The 25,748-nt window shown below is 46.5% G+C and overlaps 1 protein-coding gene across 2 annotated transcripts in view; it reads left to right on the top strand.

The window, feature by feature from the left end:
• Positions 1-1,410: 1,410 nt before the first annotated feature.
• ALMS1 (ALMS1 centrosome and basal body associated protein) overlaps positions 1,411-25,748 on the top strand; it is a 46,460-nt gene continuing 22,122 nt past the window's right edge. For both annotated transcript variants that reach the window (XM_085059323.1, XM_085059322.1), the window contains exons 1-8: positions 1,411-1,622; positions 11,268-11,429; positions 11,958-12,132; positions 17,010-17,121; positions 18,162-20,244; positions 21,806-21,965; positions 22,674-24,005; positions 24,563-24,684. In XM_085059323.1, coding sequence (XP_084915449.1) covers positions 1,491-1,622; positions 11,268-11,429; positions 11,958-12,132; positions 17,010-17,121; positions 18,162-20,244; positions 21,806-21,965; positions 22,674-24,005; positions 24,563-24,684 — 4,278 coding nt within the window. In that variant the 5' untranslated portion in view covers positions 1,411-1,490. The remainder of the gene's footprint in view (positions 1,623-11,267; positions 11,430-11,957; positions 12,133-17,009; positions 17,122-18,161; positions 20,245-21,805; positions 21,966-22,673; positions 24,006-24,562; positions 24,685-25,748) is intronic.

Genomic DNA, 25,748 nt, shown 5'->3' with positions numbered 1-25,748 from the left:
AATGCCTCGGGGAGAGCATTATCACAGAAACATGGAATCGTGGAGTGGTTTGGGTTGGAACGGACCTTAAAGATGGACCAGTTCCAATCCCCTTGTCGTGGGCAGGGACACCTTCCACTGGATCAGGTTATGGCTGTGGCAGGGGAAAGCAGAGCTCCTCCTTCCCTGACGGCACCTGAAGGGAAGCCATGCAGCACTGCAGGGATCAGGAAGCCATGCATGGATTAGGAGCCATGCAGGAAGAGTGATCAGGAAGATGTGCAGGATTTCAGCGATCAGGAAGCCATGCAGGAGCAGGGATCAGGAGGCAGTGCAGGACTGAAGGGATCAGGAAGCCATGCAGAGATCAGGAGGCAATGCAGGAATGCAGAGATCAGGAAGCCATGCAGGATTGCAGGGATCAGGAAGCCATGAAGGGATCAGGAGGCAATGCAGGGCTGCAGGAAGGCCACTGACACCCAGGTCTAAAGGTGTCCAAGCACAGGTTCATCTCATCTTCTCCACCTGCCCAGACTACAGAGCATCTCCCCAAACTGGAAGTCTGTCCTTTCAATCCAGCTGGGAAAATGGTTTCTGACAGAGCACCACAGACCCCCAGTACTGCTGGAGGGTTTGGGAGTGAATTGAATGGAAAATCCCATCCCATTCCTGGTAACAGGACTGTCTCAAAATGCCTGATGTGGGATTTCCATGTCCATCCATCACCAAGGGGCTCCAGGAGAACTGGAGAGGGACTTGGACAAGGCATGGAGAGACAGGACACAGAGAATGGCTGCCCACTGGGAAAGGGTAGACTTAGGACAAGAGGACATACATCAGGAAGGATTTATTCACAGGAAGGGTGATTGCATATTGGAAGGAGCTGCCCGGTGTGGTTAGCAGTCCCCATCCCTGCAGGTGTCCAGGGAACACCAGGACGTGGCACTCAGTGCTCTGGGCTGGTGACAAGGTGGGGAAAGGGGACAGCTAGGAACTCAATGGTCTGGGAGGTCTTTTCCAACCTCAATGATTCTGATGAGATATTAAATGGAAAATCTTCCCTGGCACAGGGTGTCCAGAGCAGCTGTGGTGCCCCTGGATCCCTGGCAGTGTCCAAGGCCAGGCTGGACATTGGGGCTTGGAGCAGCCTGGGACAGTGGGAGGCGTTCCTGCCATGGCAGCTCTGCAAGGGCCGTTCGCACCCAACGCCCCGCGGTCACTCCCGTCCCCTCTCGGTCGCTCCCGCTCCCGTTCCCCTCACGCGCCGCCCTCAGGCTCCATCCGGGCATTCCCGCTGCCCGCCGAAACCCCCGCGCGCGCGCTCCCGCAGCCCCGCCCCTCCCCTCCCCGCCAGCCAGTCATCGCGGAGGAGGCGGAGCTCGCGCCGCGGCCACGCCCCCTCGACGACCAATCAGAGCGCGTGGAGGGGGCGGTGCACGCGCGTGCGCGCGGGGCGAGCGCGAGTCCCCGGCGACGGGGCGGCCTGGGGGAGAGCGGGACGGGACACGGGCATGGAGACGGACATGGATACCGCCAGGGGTACAGCCAGGGGTACAGCCAGGGGTACCCGCACGGACACTGCCAGGGCCATGGGGCCCGCCCAGGAGGAGGAGGAGATAGAGGAGACAGAGGAGCGGGTCCGGGTGAGCACGGGCTCGGGCAGGCGGCCTCGGGGGCGGCGTGGCGGGCAGGCGGGAGCAGCCGCTCTCCGTTCGGAGCGGTTGTGTGTGTGTGTATTTATGTGAGTGTGTGTGTATTTATGTGTGTGTGAGTGTGTGTGCGCCTTGCCGGGGCACCCCATTGCTCCTTACCAGGGACAGCTGGCTGGTGTCACCCTCTGCCCCATGGAGGGACTTTTAACGAGTCCTTTTCCCTCCCGGGACAGGGAGGATGGGCTGACCTGAGCTCCCTTCCCTCCCTTCCCTCCATGCCCCTGGGAGAAGCATGGATGTGATTCCCGAGTCCTCCTTCCCTCCTGGGAAAACGCCGTGTGTTCTGTTATTACGCTAATTATAATTCAATAATTATAAATTATTCTGGCTCATTCTGCCCTGCAGACGGGTGAGTGCAGCTGGCTGAGTCACTGACCCTCCGGGGAGCTCAGGGACAGTAGGGCTGTGGTCATGGTGTGCTTGGAAGGAACCTCAAAAATCACCCAGTGCCACCCCTGCCATGGCAGGGACACCTTCCACCATCCCAAGCTGCTCCAAGCCCTGTCCAGCCTGGCCTTGGACACTTCCAGGAGCACCACAGCTTTTCTGGGCACCCTGTGCCAGGCCTCCCCACCTCCCAGGGAAGGATTTATTCCCAATATCTAACCTAAACCTCTCATCTTTTAATTTAAAGCAGCTTCCCCTTGTCCTATCAGTATCTGCCAATGTAAAAAAGTTGTTCTTCTTTTTTAAAAGCCACCTTTAAGTACTGGAAGGCTCTGGAGGTGTCCCTCGGGGCTTCTCTTCTCCAGGCTGAGCTGCAGTGGCTCCATGCAGGGGTCAGACACAGCTCTGTGCACTTTTCTGTGCTTAGTCCCGTGCTGGAGACTGGGAAGAGATCCCTGGGAATGGTTCCCCATCACATCCATGCGGGAATCAGTGTTTTCCTGAGCTGACACCTTGTTTGAGCGTTGGGCAGATGCTGTGGTGGTGCATTGTTGTGGCACTGGGTGTTAATTATCCCCTGTTCTCAGCATGAAAAGTCCCAAGGTGCTGATGGCTCCAGAGCAAGGGAGGAACTCAGGGGTGCAGCAGCCACATGGAAACCTTATCAAGATGCCTTATCAACTTTTAGAAGCGTTCCCTGGGAGGAAGGATAGACTGGTACCGGTTCAGTCTTACCAGGAATAATAATAAAAACTGAAACAAAGAATGGAAACGGCCGTGGGAATAAATGTGACATCTTAAAGGCAAGTCTGGCTTTGATGAACATGGGAATTCAGTGTAGCATTAACCCCTTAAACCTTCTCTGCAGAAGGACCTTCCCTGTGTGTTTTCAGGAAGGATAATTTGCCACAGGATAGTACAGGTGGATCTTGTGCTGCTGCTTATTGTAACATGTATTTAAATAGCAATGAAGTTCCTTTGAATGCTCATTTACAGACAAATTTCCCAGTCACTTTGATTCTAAGTTGTGATGTTCCAAAGCAGTGAATTGACCTCCAGTTTCTTGTGTTCCCTTCCTTTTGTCCATCATGGGTCAGTTGGTTTGGGTCCTTTTTGGCTGTCAGGTGCTGCTGTTTCCTGGTGGCTGTTGCTGCCTCTCTGTTTGTTTTGCTCTGGGCTGTGAGTGCTGCTCTGACAACCAGAGCTGAGCTCAGTGCTGCAGCTGCACACAGAGCAGCCAGGAGCACCTTCTGCTGCCCAGGATTGCTGCTCTCACACCCCTGCTGTGTGTTTCTGTTGCCAGAGATGATTTCAGCTGTAATTCCAGTTGACAAGGAGCAAAGAGGCTCTGCTGGGAACTTTTAGCAGGCAAGGCTGGAGTTTGCAGGTGGATCCAAAGCATCCCAGCTCAGCAGTGAGGAGTTCTGTGCTGCTGTGACCTCTGGGCTGTTCTGTCTCGTGTTCTGACGGAAAACATGGATTTGCTGGTTCAAATTGGCTTAAGAAACTTCTGCTCAACACTTTTCCTTGAGTTTCTGCTCACTGAGGAGAGGTTGGGAATGATCTCCTAGCCAAAGTCCCAGTTTATGGTAATTTGAAGGTGTTTTGGGCATCAGAGTGTAACAGTGGGGGAAAATTCTGTAATACACATAATGAGACTTTTACTTTTTACACCATTTCTGGCTTTATCAACTTTGTCCATTTCCTCTTTCAGCTTATTTTTGATGCTGAGGGTGATTTAAGCCCTGCCCTACCAAATTTTTGATTCTACATTCAGCTAAACACGAGTATTACAAATTCGATCCAGGAGAATCAGGTTTTTGGTTTTCATTCTTAAATGCTGCAATTGATGGCTGTATCCCAGAATATCTGTCCTTCCCTGGAATTTTGCTTTCTGCTTTTCCTTTTTTAAAGTTAAGTAGAAATAACAAACTAAGGTACCTGCAGTGGTGGAAAAGATAAAAGAATTTTCCTAAAACCTGGAGGACAGTGTGATGGAAAGTGCAGCTCTTGTAAGTCTGATTTTAAAAAAGGATAAATTAAAATTCAGGGGATACTCAGTGCTCTTTCAGTGGTCCAAAGCTGAGAGTGTAAAGAAGTAGCAGCTTCTCACTCTGTAAAATCATTCAGAAATGTTGTTAAATGTTCATATTGGAGGTGGAATTTGGGCAGCAGGAGCTAAGGGGGCTTTGCCCAGGAATGAAAATCTGATGGCAAAGCTGCCCTGGGTGACACTAAACTTTATTTGCAGTAAGGCAGGACGAGGCTGATGCTGGAGGGAAGTTCCTGGGCTTGGTTCTCACCTCTGGGTGCTGCAGGGGTGCAGCACTGCTAACTCTGCTGGGTTATTTTACTTGGAAATTATGCTTCATCAAGCCTCCCTCTCCCACAAGAGGCTGGAGCAGCTGAACTTTCAAACTCCCTTCTGACTGAGCTGTTCCAGGAAACCCAAAAGAATTAGTTCAGAATTAATAGAAAGAGGAATCTAGCTTACAATGGAAAGAAATGGGATAAACCCACAATGCTTTAAATGTTCTTCTTTGCCTTGTGTGCCTGAAGGAAGAGTTTGGTGCTGAGGTGGTGGTGGTGGCTCAGGAAAAGGGCAGCTGGGTAAACTGGACAGACATCAGTCTGAGAGCTGGGCAGGTGGGTCTGGGGGTGCTGGGGTGGCTGATGGCACAGAAGGTCCCTGGATCCCCTCTGGGAGGTGGTGATGAGTGGGAGGTGTTTGCAATAACTGCTCAGAGGCTGATGATGGGATCTTTCTGAGGAAGGGCAGCAGTGAGGGCCTGGAGAGTCACTGCCCAGGCAGCTACCAACCCCACTGCTCTTGTTGCTCTGGGCTGCTCTGTGTTGTGTCACCGCTGTGACCAGTTGGATGTTGCTGTGGGTGACACTGAGCTGGGGACAGTGCCAGGGCTGCCATTCCCAGGGACCTCGGCCAGCTGGAGGAATCCTGAGCTTTAGCTGTGCAAAATAAAGAGGATTTCCCAGCGAGGGATCAAATGCTGGCACTTGAATTGTGACAATGCCCTCTCTCCTCCAGGCTGCATTAATCAAAGCACCGCTGGCAGCTGGAGGGAAATATTCCCTCCTTGGCCACAGCTGCATTGTCACTCCTCCTTGGGGCTGCCAGGGCAAGGGAAGGGTCAGCAGAGTGGCCTGAGCCTGGTGGAGAGGTCAGTGAGGCAGTCAGGGTTGGGGCACAGAATGCAGGAGGTTTGTCTGGGCTGGGGAGGAGGAAGAAGGTGAGGAAGAGGAGGAGGAAGGTGAGGAGGAGGCACTGGTACTTCCCTGCCAGAGCAGGGGTTTGGAGAAGGCAGAGGAAGCTCCTGGAGGTGCTCAGTGATGGGGCAAGCAGCAGTGTGAGGTGTTAGAGCAGAAATTCCAGCTGGAGGTGGAGATCAGCCTTTATGGAAGGATGGTAAGTGCTGGGCCAGAACCCCACACAGAGCCTGAGTCCTTGGGAGTATTCCCAGGTTGGCTGGATGAGCCCTGACCAACCTGATCAGCCTTGGAGTTTGCCTGGAGCAGCTCAGCCCAGGTGAGCTCCAGAGGTGTCTGCAAAGCTCAGTGACCTGGTGGTGACCTGAATAAAACCTGTGCTCAGTGCCCAGGGCTGGCTGGGAGCAGGGAGTGCTCTTCTCCTTGGAATCCTTGCTTTCCTGGGAAAAACAGGAGATTTGCTCACAGATCAGCAATGCTGACTTTCCCCCTTGGTTTTGGCTGCTCCATAAATCTGTTGGTGTCAGGAACTTGACAGGGATGATTTCTGTTTTTAAGATATTCCAAATGATGCTCTGGCAGTCCTGCAGGGCAGTGGATGTTGTGTGAACATCCAGGTTCACCTTTCTGGAATGCTGGCAGCACATCCCTGGCAGTTTGTCATGTCAGGATTTGAGCTCTGCTGTGCTGGATTTCTCATGGACCTTGGAAAGCCTGAAGATTGTTGCACAAAATAAACCAGAAGTTATCAGTTCCAGTGGTTGGTAATGCCTTCATGCCAGGAGGGAATGGTTTGGGTCTGTAGAGCTTCAATAATTTGTGTTTCTAATGCCTGACAGCACCAAATCAGTGTTGCATTTCTCTGACTGTTTTTGAAATCTGTATTATTTATGAATAATATATATTTGCAGATGAACTTCTAGGGCTGAACTGTTTGCAGACAGTGGGGATTTTTATTCATTTCAGTAGCTGGACTTAAACACTAATGATTTGTATCCAATTTGTGCCACTGGGCTCATGGCCAAAAAAAGATGTAAAACCGTATTCTGCAGTTGAATGAGACTTTGATTTTTCTATGAACATATTTTTGCTCATGTGAACAGGGTTGACACAGATCATAAAGCCATGATAAATGAAGTTGTTGGGCTGCTGTGGGTTGCAGTCCCATTTACGTGGCATGAAGGGACTTGTGAGTCTCTCTGTGCTTTGGCACTTTGCTTTTGCTCACTGCTCATCCCAGCCTGGCCCTTGCTGCAGAGAGGAGCAGTTGGTGTCACACAGCATCACCTCCATCCCTGAGGCTGCCAGGGTGATTCCTCCATTCCTCAGGGGCAGAGCAGCTCATTCCAAGGTGGAGCAGTGAATCCATGCTGGTTCTGTTCTCTGCCCTGCAGCAGTGGCTGCTGACTCCAAGTGGCACCAAACTCTCACTGCACTGGGGACAGGTGAGCAGGGAGCTCACTACTGCTCCTCTCATCCAGAGGCTTCCCAGGGTGGGAGAGAGGCTGGAAAGCTGGATTTACCTGTTTATATATAATACAATAAAATATAGATTTAATATATAGTATATATTTAATATATTAATCTATAATAATTTATTAAAATAATTTTAATTTAATGAATGGAATATAAATTTTAATGTATTTTAAGTAAAATATATTTCTACTATTGCATTATATTACATTATTTTATATTATATAGAAATATATTAATATAAATATATAAGTAAAGTATATAAATAAAATATATAATATGTATATTATATCCTATTCTATCATATTTATGTATATTTATTTATATCTATCTATTATACTATATTATAGTATATTATGCTATATATAGTATATTATGCTATTATAATAATATTATAATAATATTATTATATTATTATAATACTAAAAATATTATTATATAATATATAATATTGTACAATAATATATAATATAAATAATATATTAATATTATAATATATTCCTATACTTTATTATACTATATATGTTTTATTATTATGTGTGACAGCTTATATAGTTTTAAATTACTACCACATTTAATTTGAGCATAAAGCAGTGGACAAATGCAAACCAGAGCCTTTTAGAATGTCTTGGGCAATAAGGGTAACAAGCAGCCTCAGGTTGTGCCAGGAGAGGTTTAGGTTGGATATTAGGGAAAATCCCTTCCCTGAAAGGGTTGATTGGATATTATGGAAAATCTCTTCCCTGGAAGGGTTGTCAGGCACTGGAAAGGCTGCCCAGGGGTGATGGAATCTCAGTGTTGTGGCACTCAGGGTGATGGTTTAGGGTGGAGCTGGCAGTGCTGGGTTATGGTTGACTCTGTGTGTTTGGGAGAAATCCAAGTGTATTTCTGATGTCCTGGGAAGATGAGATAATTAGGATTAGTTATCTAGGGAGCTCTCTTTCCTTTGGCTCTCTAGATTTTTACTTTGCTCTCCTGTGTCTGTTGTGGGATATTTTTAGGAGATATTTCCAGAGCTCTGTGGGGCAGAATAACGTAAGGAGAGCTAACCTGGATATTGAAGGTAGCTCAGAACTGAGTAACATTCATATTTCTTTCCATGAACTGTGGCACAAGTTCAGAGCTGCTTTTGCAGCTCTTTAATTTCATGGCACTGTGTGCTGTGGGGGTGGCTGGAGTTGTTCAGCTTTATTTCTGTCTTTTCCCCTCTTGATGTGTTCAGCAGCAAAACCGATGAATTGAATTTCAGGCAGAAAAACGTTGTGAATTTTTCTTCATTTGATTGAAATTACATGGGAGCCCTCAGAGCTGATTACACCCATTTCCTAAATCCTTCTTTCTGCTCATTCTGCCTCATTCTGTCCTGCTACACCCAGTGCTCACACGGGGCAATTTCTCACCTTAATGGTGCTCTGTGCAATGAGGATTAAAAATGAAATCATGCAGCACAATGTGCTGCTGCCTCACTGCCTCCTGCCAGCAGCTCCCCTGCCAGCCCCTTGGAAAAAAGGGATTATTCCTGTGTGGTTTATTTGATGGGAGCCACAGTGGGCTTGGGTGTGGGAAAGCTTGGGAATAGCAGGAGAATCCTGCCTGGCTGGGAGGTGTTTGGCTGCAGGGAGTGATGATCTCTCCTTAAGGTTCTGTTTTGGTGGAGTCTCCATCCCTGGAGGTTTCAGGGAACTCCTGGAGGTTGCAGGGAACACCTGGAGGTGACACTCAGAGCACTGGGGACAAGGTGGACATCAGTCACAGCCTGGACTTGGTGACCTCAGACGTCTTTTCCATCCCCAAGGATTCTCTTCAGTATCTCAAGCATGGTTGGCTTTTGATGCTCTTCAGATTATCACATGGTGATGAATGAAGAGGAGGAGAAATGCACTTATGTAAAACTTGCTGTGTTCTGCTTTCTTTCAAGGAATTTTTGAAAGAGCAAACTTCAAAGAAGCCTTAGCTTTTTTTCTGCTGTGGTTTTATGAATTATATTGGTGTCGTGGAATGAGGGAATGGTTTGGGTGGAAAGGACCTTATAACCCATCCAGTAGCACCTAGGCAGGGAGAATTCCTGACTAATTATAAATATATTCCTTTCTCTATGTATTTCTCTTCATCTCCCTTCCACCACCCACCCCAAATCAAACCTTCTTCCTCTGCCACCCCTCAGTTCTGGAGTTTAGGGACATTTGGGTAAGAAATGGTGACAAACTGAGCTGGAAATGGGAGCTGACAAACCTGGATGGAGTTGGGGGATTAACCAGGAATGTTTTGTAGTATTTTCTGGCATCATGTTTTTTCTGCTTCCTTAAGCAGAAAAAAAGATATTTCCCTCTTAGGTCTGTGAGGTGGATGCTGCAAACCCATGTGAATGATGTTTTAACAGGAATTAACTCTATAAATACCTTGTTCTGCCCTGTGCAGAGGACATTTCCCATTCATGGGGCTTTAGAATTGCTGTGATGACAATACCTGCTTAGGTGAGATATTGCAGTAGGGAATAATTACCTGATTGTGACAGAAACACTTTTTCCAGGTCTGATTTCACCTTCTCATTCAAGCTGGAGTGCCCTTGCCTTGTGGGTGTTCTCTGCTTGTCTCTCACAGTGTGTAGGCAAAGAAAAATGAGATTTTTGGGGCATTCCATAAAAAATCTGCATCCTGGATCCAGCAGCTCAGGGATTCAGCTCTGCTGGTTCTGATGTGCCCCAGGTCTCTGTGCTTGTTGAGAGAAGGGCAAATATTGCTGAGTGGTGGCAGCAGAACTCAATAATTAGCATTTCCTCACCAGTTCCTTCTTGAGAAATCTGCACGTGGTGCATCCTGGGCTTTGCTTTCCCAAAATAAGACTGGGAATAAGACAACCTATTCCAAATTCTGATGGGAACTGGATGGGTTTGGGAAACTGGAAGTGCAAGGGAAACGCTTGGGAGGAGGGAGTGTTTCTGGGAAAGAAATTGCCTCAAAGTGGAACCTCAGTTGTTCTTTGTTCTTCTGTAATCTCATTGCATCCCCATTTGCCCAAGACTTGTTCACATTAAATTCCATCTTCAGGAAATACTCTTGCAGTTGATAATGAATTGTGGCTATTATTTTTCAGTCTCTAATAAGGTAATGAATTGTGACTGTTATTTTTCAGTCTCTAATAAAATATTTTGATTAAATATATTAAATAGGAGGCTATGGGCAGAAGAAACCTGTTCAGATGATGTTTTTTATCACATTTTTCAACAGCAGGTGCATTGAAACATACAGGAAAAGGGACATGGGAGATGGGTAAAGATTCATTTGTGATAGCTGTAATTTGCTTTTTTGGATGTTATATATTGTAAAAAAAATTGCATTAACAAATGGTGAAGAGTGAACTCACCTCGCTGAAGTTCCAATATGGATGTGCAGTTTTGTAATAGAATTTAAATAATCTTCAGGTTTTATTCACATCCCTCCAGCTTTGTAGTGCATAAGGATGAAATAGAACCCAGGTGACAGTTTAGCTCATCTGGGAGGCAATATTGACATTCCAAGAGAACAGCCTGAAATGCTGAATTTTAAATTCCATTTCCGTTGGAACAGCTCTGTGGTCTGGACTTACCTCTCTTTATTTTGGGAAATCCTTTTCCCACTCTGTGACCCTTTGCTTCTGCTGCTCCCACGCCTCTCCCCACTCCATCTCCCCTGATATTCTCCAGGTTTTTTTAGGCTGACAGCTCCATTCCTTCGACATTTTCGTGTTGCAGAGCTGCTGTTTCCACAGAGATAATCCATGAGTGTGAACCTGGCTGACTCTGACTGGGAAAAGCTGTGTCCCCAGGCTGGGGATGTTAGAGAGGAGAAATTTCATTGAGTTCAGGAGCAGCTTCGTCTGGTACCTCGTGGGGAAAAGATGTTACAGCTGCTTTTCCAGGCAGGAATCCAATTTCACTTCAGTTCCTGCCCTCCAAGAATGGCAGACACTGCTAAATTATAACATAGAAAATAACCTAGGCTTGCTTGGAGATATTTGCAGAAGATGCCTTTTAAAATTTTGCTTTAAAGTTGATTGTTGATATATTGATATAAGTAAAATCCTGTCTTTAATGAAATAATAAATAAATATTAAAAAGGAATTTAAGAAATACCACTGGAAACCCCAGCAAGCCCTGGTAGTAAACGAGACAGGATGAATGCCAGGAGCTGACTGTGATAAGGTGATGAATAATTTGTTTTTTCTGATTTATGTGGATTTGGGAATGAGACATTTCTGGCCCTCAGAAATAATTGGCTGCTGTGCACAAAGTGATGCTCACAGCTCTTTAGGAGCCAAAGTGGGAAAGGAATTTTCCTGTTCCAGTGAAGTGTGGGGCTTTGGATGGAGTTCATGGGTTGAACACCCAACTTTGCCTGTTGGAGACAACCTGAGTATTTTTTGTATTTCATCATCCACTGAGCAAACAAACCCACACTGAAACACAAAGCAGTGTTTTTAACCAGCAAATGCTCTTTTTTTCTCTTTTTCAGCCCATTGCCACCACCCCTCCCCGGCGTGCCTGGAGAGAGGAATCCCTGAGCAGCAGCAGCAGTGGAACTCAGGAGTCTGGGAGCTCTGGGATGTCCCTGGGAGCAGCCATCTATGGAATGTCCCTGGGAACTGCCATCCCTCAGGAAACTGCAGCTGCCAGGGTGTGTACTGAGCTGCCCTGCCTCTGGGGGAGTGTTAATTGGGTGATTGCAATTAGCAGGAGGTGCTCTGTGCAATGCAGACCTTGCTGCAGTCACTGACATCTGCTGGATGAGCTGCCAAATGTTGAATTGCTCTGAGAATTCCAGCAGCTCACAGGTGTGTGGAAAGGCTGAGCTGATCTGTCTGATCTGAGTTGGATCAAATAATTGGATTTCCAAAGGGTTGTGTGAAGATTTGGGCTCATACAGCAAAATGCTGCTGTGGGAAGGAGCTTTAATACCTTGATAGATTCTCCAAAAGCAGAAATCTTCCAGATGTGAAGCAGGGACAATGCTGTACTTCTGCAATTCATTGGGACACTTCCCTGCTTTTGTTTGTCATGATTCTTTTCATTCATTTCATCATTTATCATTATTCTCTCACATTCAAAGCTCAGTATTTGTATAAGAAATACAATTTATAATCAATAATAGCATTGTTCCAGTGTTATAAATCTCCCATGATGCTGTAGCAGTGTTTTTCCTTAGGCAATGGAGCCCTGGTTCCCACTCACAGCAGAGGTGGACAGCAGCTGCAGCAGTGCTGCCTTGGGGACAAAGCTGGGCCTGAGCTGTGACAGGACTGAGCTCTCCGAGTTCCCCACGCTGGAGGAAGGGCTGCTCCCTTCAGCAGAAGCTTCTGGAGCTCCTGCCTCTCTGCTGGGTATGTTCAAAGTGTTTCACTGCTACACAGTTCATATTTACTGTTCAATCAGTCCTAACCTGGATTTGACTTCAGTTTAGTGAGAAATGAGGTTTACAAGTGCATTTGGTATAATTTTGTTGTCAAAGCCCAGCTCAGGATGAGGTGAAGGGTTGGTGTGACTTCCCTGGATCCTCTAGCAGTGAGTAGCTTCCTTTTGTCTCAGGTAAAACTTCACTCTTGTTTTCCTGTGGAATTAATAATAAACCTGAGTACAGCTTCCTCTGGCAGTGTCCAAGGCCAGGTTGGACAGGCTTGGGGCACCCTGGGACAGTGGGAGATGTCCCTGCCATGGAATGAGAGATCTTTAAAATCCCTTCCAACCAAACCATTCCAGGATTTTTAGTCCTCACTTGGCTTTGGGTGGTGTAGTTTCTGTTACTGCCACTGAGATTTTGCAGTTCTAGCACAATGACTTTAGCAAAATTCGCTGTCTCTGTTGCTCCTTTTCACATCTAATCCCAACAGGGCAGTTAAAGATTGGTTTGAGAATTTCCCAGATTTCATATTTCACCTTTGTGCTTTCTTGGTTCTATTCATTTTCATCTGGAGTCAGAATATCCTGATAAATCTGGTGGGTAGCTCCACCTCATTGGAAACACAACCTAAAAATGCTGTTCCTGAGCCCAGATTTGTTCTTTTTGCATTGATCCCTCTGCAAAACCAGGAGTTACCCTGCCTGTGAGGGTATTCCATGTGTGACTCACCTTTCCAGGGTGGAACTGAAACTGCTGCATGAAGGTGTCTCTAAAACTGCTGTCACCACACCTGTGGGGTTTTTTCACAAACAAAATTGAGAGGCAAATAACATAATCATGATATTTTAAAATGAACCTCCTTACTTATAGTTAACTGCAAGTTCAATTGTGCAATTTGCCATTACCTGTGTAATCTTGCTTTCTTAGGCTTCTTTGTGGGATTTTGTTTGGAAGTTAAAACCACTTCAGGGCATGGAGTTGAATTTGCCTTGGGAATTGCCTTATAGCAGCTCCTGAGAGTTTTATGAACTTGACTTTTTTAATGTGAAGCTCTTGGTCATTTTCATCAGTTTTTGTGATGATTTTGCTCCATTCTTGGAGTGAGTTCTGTTCTGTAGAACAGCCCAGGCTGCTTGTGGCTGAGTTCATTCCCAGCAGCAGGGAATTGCTGACTGCTGTGCATTTGGAATTACTTGGGAGATGTTTCTGAAGAGTTTTTCTCCTTTATGAAATGAAAACCATTCTTGGGTATCTCGGATTTGGCTCTACAGGCAGTGTGGATTTTGCTGATTAAAAGCTGCGTGTGCATCACAGGGAGTTGGTTGATGGTGAATAAACCCCCATTTTTGTAGGAAATGGAGGTTTAGGAAAGATCTCAGAAAGTGGAGGAGCTGGTCATGCTTTGTCCTTGTCCACATCTTCTGGGCAGGATTGTTGTGTTTCGTGTATTTTACATGAAACTTCTTTCCCCCTCATTATTATTTGCAGAACTGGAAACCATTTAATCAAGCAAAACTTCTTGATATTTGTCAAGGTTTGTGTTTGCAGTGCAGCTGGAATTAAGGAGCAAGGAGAAAGCTCTTTAATATGATAAAAGATGTGAGAATCCTCTGGCCTGCTGCTGTTTTAATGTTGCTCTCTAGAGCTCTGTGCATGGAATTACTAGATATGACAGGAAAGGTGAGAGGGAAGGGAGCAAGAGCTGCAATACTCATTTCTTTCTTCTCCTGCTCTTCAAGATGTGTGTTGAATTGAATGTCAGGAGGGGAGGAATGACAATGAGGGTTGGACTGAAATGCTCCTGCAACTCTGTGCAACAGCTTGACAAAGGCAGGGCTTTGTTTTTGTTTTGCCTTCCTTTTTTATCCCCCCAAATGGCAGCTCAGTGTGGCATTCAGACTTGGCAGCAGCCTGGGAGCAGCAGCAACAGGCCCAGCTCTGCCTGCTAGAGAGCTCGACTGAGGGAGCTTTGACCTTCAGAGTGACAGTGGGACAAATCCCTGTTTTGACAGGAGCTGCTCTGGGAGAGCAGGGCTGACGTCACTCGGTGCTCCAGCCCTGGTTCTGTGAGCACAACAAGCCCCAAATCCACCCTGAACACCCCAAATGTGCTCCCAGGATCCATCCTGAGCATCCCAGATGTGCTCCTCCCAGGGTCCATCCATTTGCTCTGCACTTAGAATTTATTTCTTGGCAAAGATCTGCCTCATCCTTGAGCTTCCCTGGAGGAATTTTGGGATTTCTGGACTCCCAAGAATGACTCTTGAAGGGCCTTGATGCAGTGAGAGTTTCCTGTTTATGGCTCAGCTTGGAGTATGTTCAGTCACTTCTTCATCTGTTTGAGTTTCTTTATACAAATGTTGAGTGGCACTTATATTTCTGTTGGTGTAATAGATCCCCAAAGCCTTGATTTATCAGCCAAATGTTGTGGCTTATGGGGTGTGTGGATAGATCTGTATATGCACAGATTTACTTCAATAATCTAATGTACTTTGTTATTTAGTAAATTTACTGATTTACTAAATAATTTACTTTATTAATCTATGTATGCAGGAGATTATTTGGCAACATCTGGTTTTGACAGCTTTTTTTTCCCCAGTTATTTTCTGCTCCCTCCCTTAATCCTCTTTTGTTTCTTCATTTCCAAAGCACACCCAGGTTTTTTTTGTGTGGGAAAACCTTTTCTTTAATCACTCCTGATTTTCAGTTTAGCTTGCAAATACGTTTTCATTCAGAGTGGAGAAATTAAGCTGAAAATCAGAAAAGCTTGTTTTCCTCTCCTCTTGTCTGACTAAAAATAAGGTGCCAATTCTGCCACATGAAATATGCCATGATGGGAGCTGACAGGTCTGATTGGATAACTGCAATTAATATTATTTGTTCACTAACACCATTTTAAATAGAAAACAAGCTTTGGGAGGGGAAAAAGTCCATTTTACAGAGCTAGGAGAGTTTAGATTCCAGCTTGCTTGATGTTTCTTAAAATACATGTTTTTTGCATCTTCAGTGCAATTCTCTATCCAGATTGATCTGCTCAGCATTTCCAAGGGTAACATAAAAAATTTCTCTGAGTAAATGTGCACTGAGTGGAATAAATGCCCTGGAAATGCTGAGTATTCCCAGTTAATTGTTGGGAATCAGGAATGTCATGTCCAGGCTCTGGCATCTCATGTCCTTCCTCTAAACATGCAAAAAAGCATTTTAATCGTATTTGGTATTGCAAATTCAATTATTTCTATCTGTGTCATTATCCTCTCACTGCCTAGAGTTCTAAAGTGATTAAAACTGTTAATTGGAAGTATTAAATTAAAAAGGAATAAGCAGGGTTGATGTGTGGTTGGCTGTTCCTCACCAGGTGATGCAGGGTGGGCTGGAGAAGCCTCAGTGAAATGAAAATGATGTAATGAAAATGGGAATTTTTTTGGTGTGGAATGATGATTTTTGTGATGTGATTGTGTTCCTTGCAGTGGTGCAGACTGTGCCTTGTCTGAGGTGGTTGGAAACGAATGAGCCTAAATTAAATAATTTAATTAATTAAATGGCATTTCTGGGTTAGGAGATCACACCCTTGACCACAAGGGTTTCCTGTTAAAAATAAAAGCTTGTTTAAAATATTGGGAGGTTTTTTTTGCACCCCTCAGGCATGTCTGTAGTTATTTACACTTCTCAGATACCAGCTTAGAGTTAAAAAAAGGAGGAAAAAATTCCCAAAACGTACATTTATACCTAAACTCCCCAGAATAAAAACAACTATAATAATATTTATGTAATTTTCTTGTGGCATAAACCATTTCCATCTGTTTTTCTAAGCAGAGAACTGGAAAAAAACCCACCAAGTACCCCAAAGAGCAAAGAAATGTAGATTAGAAAGTCAAATTTATTGCTACAATAGTAGACAGTGATGACTGAGTTTGATTAGTACTTTTTTATATTGAATCCCTGAAGTAAAAAATGGTTTGCAGCCTTTGCTGGAAACAGAATTGATGGAAAAATGGATTCTAGGGAAGGCACCAGCTGGATCCTTGGTTTCTAAGGAAGTAAAGGTGATGGGATAAAATCCCTGTGGATAAAAAGCACCTGGAAATGAGGAGGGAGGTGCTGGCTGGGGGTGGAACAGGATGGGGATGAAAACACTAGGAAGTTTAGGATAAATGGGGAATGGCAGTGCCACCAATGTCTGGAGGCTTGGATTTGGTATGGGATGAGAAAACTGAATTTAATCCCTGAGGCTCCAGGGGTTGAGGGTTGGATTGCCTCCCCTCCTTTTGGAAAAACCAAAACCCTCCAACAACATTTTAATGTTAGAGAGTCAAGGCATTACTTTGTTACCTGGCCAGGATGTACCACAGAAATCATCTCATCTACACATAGCCCGGCTGTGCAGAGAGAATCATTCCATCACACATGATTTTACCAGATTTCTCAGGTATTTTATACAGTCAAAATACATAGCAATGTATTGGGTCAGTGTTCATTGGTCCAGAGTTGAGCAAACCCCCAGTATTCACTTGAATCTGGGGAGGAAAGGACTGAGAGGATTTCACTTCACCCCTGCTGGAGGTGCTCTGGGGTAGCTGTTTGTAGATAGCCACTGCTGTCTGCTGATGTTCTGCTGATAGCTCTTTAGCTTTGGGTTCCTCCAGTCTGTTGATACGTTGAGTTCATCACACTTCACCTGGTAGAACAATGGCCTGGAGAGAAACCTAAAATTCCTTTTCCTGGGGTGAAGACAAACAGAACCCCTTGTAAAAAAACTTTATACAAAATTTTTAAACTGCTGTATTTTCCAACCCTCCCTGCAGCTGGGATCTTTGGGATGTGCAGCTCTCAGTGCTCTGTTGGTGTTTTTGTCTCTCCCAGATGTCCAGGAGAGCAGATTCTCCCCCTGCCTGCCTCTGCTGCTGAGCTCAACCCGAGTGCTGCAGGACCAGAGCTTCCTGCAGGGATCCCAGCTGGATTTCATTCCTTTGAGGTGCTATGGGCTTACTGGGGCTGTTTGTTTCCCCTGGGTGGCCAGGAGTGTTGGATAATGGCAATTTCTGGGCACAGAAATGGGGGATTTGGGTGTGTTTGGAGAGAAGCACCTCTGGATTTTGCCTTCAAAAGAGTCAGAATGAGGCAAAACCAGCACCAGGCTGCTCTAAGCTTGTCATGCTGAGGTACCCCAGGAAATGGGAAAATGAGGAACTCCACCCTCTTCAACATCTCTGTAGCTTTCTTAGGCTCTGGAATAAACATCATGAAATTTTGGGGACAAAAAGCAGATTATTGTATTTCCAGGAGTAAATACATACACAGACATACAGTAAATACATACATGCTGTGGTTTGTATTTGCTGGGGCAATATGTGCAATTTAAATATGGGTAATTTAAAATACAAATTGGGGTTTAAAATGCACAAAGAAAGAGCTGGTTCAGTAAAAGGCTTTGTCACCTTCATTTCAAGGTGCTCTGCTTGCATGGAGTAATATTTATTAGGGTTTGATGGTATGTTTAATAGAAAGGAGTTATTAATTAAGCAATCCCTAATACAAGTATTATAACTTTACAGGAATTTGTTGCTTATCTGAGACCTAGCTGCTTTTATATCCTTTAAAAAATAATTGATATTAGGAATGGCAGTAGGTGATTTATATTAATAAATCACAGGCAAGATGAGATATGTGTAAATACATATTGCATATTTTATTTAGCTAATTTTATTTATTTAACTAATAACAGCCTGTCAGTAAAAAAGTTTCAGTCCTAAACAGGTTGAAAAATATTGCCATAATATTAAGTACATAACACTAAGTAGAAATTGATATTATTATAATGATGTTACCATCAAGCCTTTATTTTATAGATTTTTTTGTATTTCCTTGCATTCCTTCAGGGGATGTATTGATGAGTATTTGGGTGAATATTGCTAAATCCCAGTTGTTACCTGAAGTTCTTTTGCCCCTGATAATTAACCAGAGATGTTGAAATAAAAGCTATGATCAGAAATTCACTTTTCTCTCCCCTTCCAGAGGAATCCCAGATGTTTCTGGAGCATCCCTGGATCCTTCCCACATCCATGGAGCTGCTTCTCCTGAGCTCTGCACATCATCCCAGCCTTCCCACCCACCTGGACACACAGATCCCAGAACTGCTTCCCAAATTCCCTGCTCTGCAGAGCTGCTGGGCAGTGAGGAGGGAAATGGGGGTTGTGGCACTGAGCAGGAGGCTCCCCAGAGCAGGGGGGATGCAGCAATCCCCACTCCAGAGATGCTGGAAAATGGGCTGGAATTGGGAATTTCCCTTCCAAAGCAGCCCTGGAGCACGGCTGGGAAGGATGGATTTTCCTGCCGTGGCAGAGATGGCTCAGCTGCTGGCTTGGGGCTTTCAGAGGAGGACAAGAAGTCCCCAGGGCAGGAGGAATTCTCATCTTCAGGAAATTCCTCCTACACAACAGCACTGACCAAAATCTCAGAGAAAAGCGAAAGGGGAACACAGGAGGAAAAGGTAAAAATGCTCAGGAGCGAGGCAGGAGTCCTGGAGAAGCAGGAAAAAGGAAAGAAGGAGCCTGAGCTTGATGTGTCAGATAATTTCTCTGATGGCTTGAGGAAAGGATGTTCTGGAAACTCAGGGGCTCAGGATGTTCTTAGTGCAGTGAATTCTGAGCCAGCCCAGGGAGGGGTGGAGGAGCACAGAGTGGAGTTAAATGGCTCTGAGAGCTTGAAGTTCATGGCTGTTCCTGAGGAACTGCAGGGAGCTTCTTCCCTCAATCATCAGCTGGAGCAACCAGCAGGGAGATGTGGGAAGGAGGAGTTTGTCCCTGCTGTGACAGGGACCAGGGGCTGTCCTCCCACCCAGCCAGAGGGCACTGCCAGGGAAGCCCCTCTGTGCCCTGAGGATTCCCCAGAGCCAGCAGAGCCTGCAGGGAGCAGGGATGAGCTGACTGCATCAGACTTCTCCATAGAGAGAGGACACAAAGTCACAGAGATTTCCCCTTCCTTCAGTTTGGGGGGTGAAGGCTCATTCTCTGTACACCTGGCTCATCCCAACTTCCAGTCCACTCCTGGGATATTTCTCAAGAAAACCAGTAAGGCAGAAGAATGTGGAGTGCTGGTGATCCCATCAGATCTTCAGGCCTCTCCAGGTTCCAGTGAAGAAACCTCAGGGAAGTCTCCTGCCTGTCCCCCTGGATCCCTTGGGAAGCAGCATCCATCCCAGAGTGCTCTGAAAGAAAACTGTGAACATTTTGAGTCCTTAGGGCTGAAATCCTCTCACCCTGGCAGGATTCAGTCCTTCCCATCGCTGAGTTTCATGGAGAAGGTGGGAGCTTGGGATGTGAGCCAGCCAGAGAAGGTTCCAGATTCCATGAGCTCAGCTGTCCCAGGTGGATTTTCTCCTGGGAGAAGAGCCTCCAGTGCACTTGCCAGGGCATCAAGTGACATTTTATCAGAGCAGAAAAGCAGCAGAGATCCCAAGGATTGTGCTGTTCCTCCCTCTAGGCACACAGCTTCTCTGGGAAGTTTGCATTTTCCTGCCAAAAGCTTCCTGCCTGCCCCTGCTCTGAGCAGATCTCAGTCTGACAATGCTGTGAACATTTCCAGCAGGAGCAGATCCTGGGCTGGAGTTATCCCAGCAGCAAACTCCACGGGGGCTCTGCAGCCTGCAGGAGAGCACAGTCCTGTTCTGGGAGGGTTTGGCAGCACTTCAGGCTCCACAACAAAAATGATTCTTCCTGGATCTCATGGTGAAGATGTGGAAAACACAAGAAGGAGCTCAGCCCCAGATGTGTTTGTGTCCAGCCCTGATCAGCTCCTTAGCAAGGATGGAAACTCCAAAACTGATGAGCACAAGGATTGTGATGTTCAGGAAAATCAATCCCTCAACCTGAATATTCCCACTGGTCACGAGATCATGGGCAACTTTGGAGCCATTTCCCTGGAGAGTTTGAATTTTCCTGTTGGTTCTGAGGAGCCTCAAGGAGCTCTGGGCTCTGCTGGGAGCTTCCTGCTGGTGTCCAGGGATTGCCCCAGTGCAGGAGGGGACAACTCCACACCCCCTGGAGCAGCACTGGAGACTCCAAAGAAACAAGAGTTGAATATTGAAGAAAGGATCCCAGTAAGTTTGTTTCTAATTTAAATTCTAGTTTCAGAGTTATCAATTTTTTTTCCCCACAGTTATCAATTTTTTCCCCTGAATTAACCATTTCTTTCCCCAGAGTTATCCATTTTTCCCCCCAAATTAACCATTTCTTTTCCCAGCATTATTTGTTTGTTTTTCAGAGGTTTCCATTTGTTTTTCACTTCTCCATTTTCCCCCCACTGCTCTTTTAGGAGAGGATCTAATCACTACAGCTGAAATAAATGGTTGTAATGACACTAGGCTGTGCTCTAGATGAATTTCATCCATGATATTGGTTCAGCTTATCTTAAGTAGAGGTGGAGAAAATAACTTTTAGCAATATTTAACATGGCCAGGGAAAGGATTGGGTGTGGGAAAAGTCTGTGGTCTTTCCCAGGGATAGCTGAGTGCTGTGGCAGCAGGATGAGGCAGAAATGAGCTGGTGATCATCAGAAGATAAGCTTCTCCCTGCTGATCCTCAGGGGCTGAGTGAAGAGGGCAGGGAGCTGAACTCAGCAATGGCAAACCCAACACACAACTCCCTGGAAATGAAATCACCTTTTTCCCTATGAATTCTCTTTTTGCTTTTCCATTTTCCCCAGTTCCTAAGGCCTCAGTTCTGAATTCTTGATACATTTCTCATGATGGACATCCAGACTCTTTTCCCTCCTTTCCATCCTGTTGCTCCCTGTTTTTGGGAGGCTTGGAGCAGTGGAGAGCTCTGTGCAGCCATGTTAAAGTGCACTGATAGCTGTGGAGTGGCAGAGCAAATGAGATGCAGATTTATGGTAATGACAAACATGTAATTATCCTCTGAGTAAGAGGCTGCTCCTCTCACAAGATGACTCCCATAATCATCAGGTCTTGGGGAATGTGCTCAGGAAGCTCTTTTCACTCTGTTGTCTTTGCAAACCCGTGGTGAAACAAATATAAATATTGCAGGGAGGGTGTTTGAAATAAGATTCATGAGACACAGAGATGACTTCTGTTCCTGACTATAATTACACATCCCCCAGCCTAGTTCTGAGGAATTCTGCTCCCATAAATCACTGATGAGGTAAAGGGGATCAGGTCACTTATCTGGCTGTTAACATGAAAGTTTATAATAAAGTCATAGGAAATGGAGTTGGCTGTGATGTGTAAGATAATTCCTGCATTTTCCTGGCTAGTTTAGGACATAGTATGGATGAGTTGAAATTAATTTGCCCCTACGGGTGATCAAGTCAAGGAAAATTCTGGCTGTTTTCCCTGCATGTAATGTCTATATGTAAAACAGCTCTGACAAAAGTGTTCCCAACTATTTGCCTGGAGGACTTGAACAAACTTGTCCTAAAGAATGAGGAACTTCCCTGCTGCCTGGCTTGAATTCCCAAGTTTTCTGTGCAGCAATTTTTTGGGGAGGGAGAAGGTTTTTAAACCAAACTTCTGTGTTTTCTTTAAATGGAATTTAAGCAGGTGAAGCTGAAGTTACTGAACTGAGGAACTGCTGGAGTGAAGGAGCTCTGCAGCCCCAGGATCCATGGAATTCTCTCAGTGTCATCATTCCTTGTTTTCCCAGATCTACCTGAGGAACCTGGGCATCCAGCAGTCCCCTGGCACCATCCTGGCTCCCTTTGTGCCCCGGGGTTCCATCCAGGAGCTGGAGCTGTCCCCCTCGGAGCTCAGGACCCTGAAGGATTCCCTGGACACTCTGCCCAGGCTCCCTGCACAGGCACAGGGTATGGATGGGCTTTGGGCTCAGGGGTGCTCCTTCTGTTCATTCATGGGGGTTGAGCTTCTCCCATCCCCAGCAGGAGATTTTGGCATTGGGAAAGGATTCAAACCTTTGAAAAGCTGCTTTCTCCCTAAGGAATCAGGAATATTGGTGATATGGGGCAGTGCAGGGACATTGTGTCTTTATTCCCTTTATTTCTGTTCTTCCAAGAGTCCTTCAGAAGGACATGGTTTTTATCTTGGGATTGAAGCAATGGGACCAGGCTTTCTCTTCCAGGGAGGGGAATAAATCTTGGTTTCTTTTTCATTCTGGGATTTCTTGGTGTGTTCAGTGTGACAAAAAGTTGTCAGTGTTTTTATAACTGACCAGATCTGTTCCTAAATCATCCACCCAATATCATCATCATCCTCATCAACCAAATCAGTGTGGCATTACCAGGGTTAATCATTCCTGGGTGCTCAGGTAGGGTTGAGGTGGCCTCAGGGACTTTCCCATAAATCATTAAAATGTGAAAATGTGCATAGGATTCCTTTCAGGAGACAATTCTTACGGAAATCTTAGTTCAGGTCTCATTCTAAAAACTGTCCTAAATATTTGGAATATAAATATTCCAGTATTTGATATCTCCTCTCCCTCTAGTCCAGGAAAGGGTATTTGCTGATGCAGCAGTGTTGTGGAGCCTCCAAATTAATGAATGTTGTGTTTTTTGCAGGTGAATTGCTGCCAGCCTTTGAGATGTCCCAATCGAGCTTCAACTCCAACATCTCCACCCTGAGCATTTCCATTCCCCTGGGCTCTGAGGGTGGCTCAGACCTTCTGTCCCCTCAGGATCTCTCTCCCACCTTCCCCAGGCTCTTGGGAGATGTCCCAGTGAGCCAGGGCAGTGTGCCAGACCCCCAGCTGGAAGTGGCTGCTGCATCCTCCATGCCCTGGGATGCAGAATATTCCACTGGGGCAAAGCTGGATCCTCCCAGCTGCTCCTCGGGCAGGGAGAGTCCCTGGATTGCTGGGAAAAGTGACCCTGAGAGCTCGAGGAGCAGCCTGCAGGGCTGGGCTGCTGGGCTGCTCTCTGGGGTCAGGGATGGCAGGGAATTGCACAGAGCATCCCAGAGCTGCAGCGAGGGGCAGGAAGGCCATTCCTCCATGGGATCTGGGGCTCTGCAGGAGCTGCGGGAGCTGCTGGCTCGGGCAGAGGATCTCGCTGCCAGCCTCAGCCATCCTGCTTCCCCCACAGCCTCCTGCAGAGAGCCTGGGGAGGCTTCCCCAGGGCTGAGTGGGAAGGAGGATGATCCCAAAGATTCCAGGGTGACTGGGAAGGAGGATGATCCCAAAGATCCCAGGTTAGGGAAGGACAGAACCCCTCAGCTGCACAAGAGACTGTCGTGGGATGAAACCACAACCCGCAGGGGTGTGCGGGGAAAGGGGCTGGGGAATCCTCTGGGTTCTGACAGCTGTCCTTTGGGATGGGCAAACCCTCTGGATGTCAGCCTGCAGCGCAGGGAGGGGATGATGGGAATGAGCCAGGAGCTGAGGACAGGGAAATCAGCGGGAAGGTCAGAGCCAGAGGGGTGCAGCAGTGTGACCATGGACAGGAACCAGGCTGCTCCTGCTCACAGCAGTGCCAGCAGCGACCTCAGCAGTGGCACAGCCCCTGGGCTGGACAGTCCCCCTCCCCTGGAGCCCCTGGGCAGTGTCCCTGCTGTCCTGGGAGGCTCCTGGAGCTCCCTGTCCCACGCTGGAGTGGCTGGAAGGGCAGGAGGGACACGAGGGAGCGATGACAGCAGCAGTGGGGATTCCCTCAGTGCCCAGGTCAGGAACCTCCTGGGGAAGCCTCGGGGCTCCCAGCAGCCTGGCAGTGCCAGGGGGACATTGCAGAGCATGCTGCCTGCAGCTGGGGCTGCAGGGATCCTGGCTGGGAGCAGCAGCAGCAGCAGTGGGGATTCGCTGGCTGCTCGAGTGCAGAGCCTCCTGAGGAGTGCATCCCCTGGGATTGATGCCAACCACATCCTGAGGAGTGCTGAGGAGCAGGAGAGGAAGATCCGAGGTGAGGAGAGGTCTCAGCTGGGGTTTGTCACGTGCTGTGGCACATCTGGGGTTGGCTTTGTGTTTATGGGATTGCCTGGAAACGATGGGGTATGGATGCAAGGGGACCCAATCTGCTCCCTGCTTTAAAGGTGATTCTTTTATATTATCATGAGAAGCTTTAATTGGACAGGGCTTCAATGAGGGATATTTTCTGTACTGTGATAGAATGGGGTAGAATTGAGCTTTTCCAGTTTGACAACCATTGCCTGACATCAGTGCAAGGAAGTGTTTTGTGCACACAGTTATTAGGTCAGGAATTGGGAAAGGATTGTGTGAGTGAGCTTGGGCTGGTGTTTGAATCCAGGAAAGGGTCTTGGATCCATCTCTGCAAAGAAATGTTGCAAAGACCCATTTTCCATTGTATTCCTGACCATTGCAGCAGCTCTGGAATTTTGTATGGTCTTTGTTCTCTCAGTTGGGGTAACTAGAAATGCACAGCTTTGATTTTTAAGTTATGAAGCTTTTCTCATAGAAGAAATGGGAAAGGAAATCTCTTCTGGTTTGTGTTTCTGGCAGCCTGGGTGAAGCTGAAGCTGTCTCAGGGATCTGGGCCAGACTGGGATGAAGAGACCCAGCGAAGGATCAAGGAGATAAAGGCAGAGCTGCTCCCAAAGAGCAGGAAATCAGCACCAGCCAAGGTAAAACCAGCTCAGATGGGGGGAAATGCTGCTGCACCTGCTTTTGGGGGGTTTAGGGGTTTTCTTTAGGTTTTCCCAGCCAGTTTGGGGTGGTTGGGGTGTGGGAGGTGAGGCTCAGCTGCAGATATCCCAAAGGAAGGCCTGGAGGACAGAGATGTGGGAGGAGAATTGGTGTTGCTGAAAGAAAATGCCCAAAGCTCCTGCTGCGGGATTGGCTTGAGGAATTCCAACAAAATATCTGTGGAGCTGCTGATTGTGCCTTGGCAGCTCCTCCTCCTGAGGAAGGAGTTCAGTGTTCGTGGGGTGGAAACACTTCCTGGGGTGCTTGAAGCTCAGCTTGGAAAAGCTCAGCTTGGAAAAGCTCCTGCAGGGAAGGAGGGAAGGAATTGTCCCTGTCCTGGGCTGTTCCAGAGGCAGACCCAGCATTCCTGCAGGGAATTGTCCTGTCCTGGGCTGTTCCAGGGGCAGAAACAGGATTTCTGCAGGGTAAGGATGCCAGAGGGGAACCAGGGAGTGCTGAGAGCAGGATATTCCCATAAAGAGCTCGGGAATGTCTGTGGGAATGCTGGGATGTTGAGCTGGGCTGGGTCAGAGTCAGGGCTGATGGTTTCAGTCTCAATCAGCTCTGTGTTTTCTGGGAGAATATCCCCTGGAATATCCAAGGTTTGTGTATCTCCTTTGGAATGTTTCTAGTTCATCTATAAAATGCATATCTGGGCTGGAATTACCCATATCTGGATAATTATAAAACTGTGCATCACTGCCCTCTCAATGTGAAAACTGCCATTTTCCAAGTCACACATTCTTTACCAATGGAGTAATAGAATTAACAGTATTTAAAAATAATCTCATGTAACACTGCAGAGACCTTAAGTGCTAAACTGTGACCAGAGAATTGGAGTTTTCTGCAGTGGTCAACATAGCAATTACCAATGGCCTTTTTACATATTTTTCATTAATGAGGAATAATATTCATGTAGAAAAGACCTACTTAAAGGCTTCATTTCTATTCTTTTAAATCAGGTCATTATTGAATAACATCTATGCATTGTTGTTGGAATGGT

This window comes from Lichenostomus cassidix, chromosome 4, assembly GCF_008360975.1.
Source record: "Lichenostomus cassidix isolate B80296 chromosome 4, HeHo_3.0, whole genome shotgun sequence".
Lineage (NCBI taxonomy): Eukaryota > Metazoa > Chordata > Aves > Passeriformes > Meliphagidae > Lichenostomus > Lichenostomus cassidix.
Note: the sequence above shows the minus strand (reverse complement) of the source record. Positions and strands in the feature narration are given on the sequence as shown.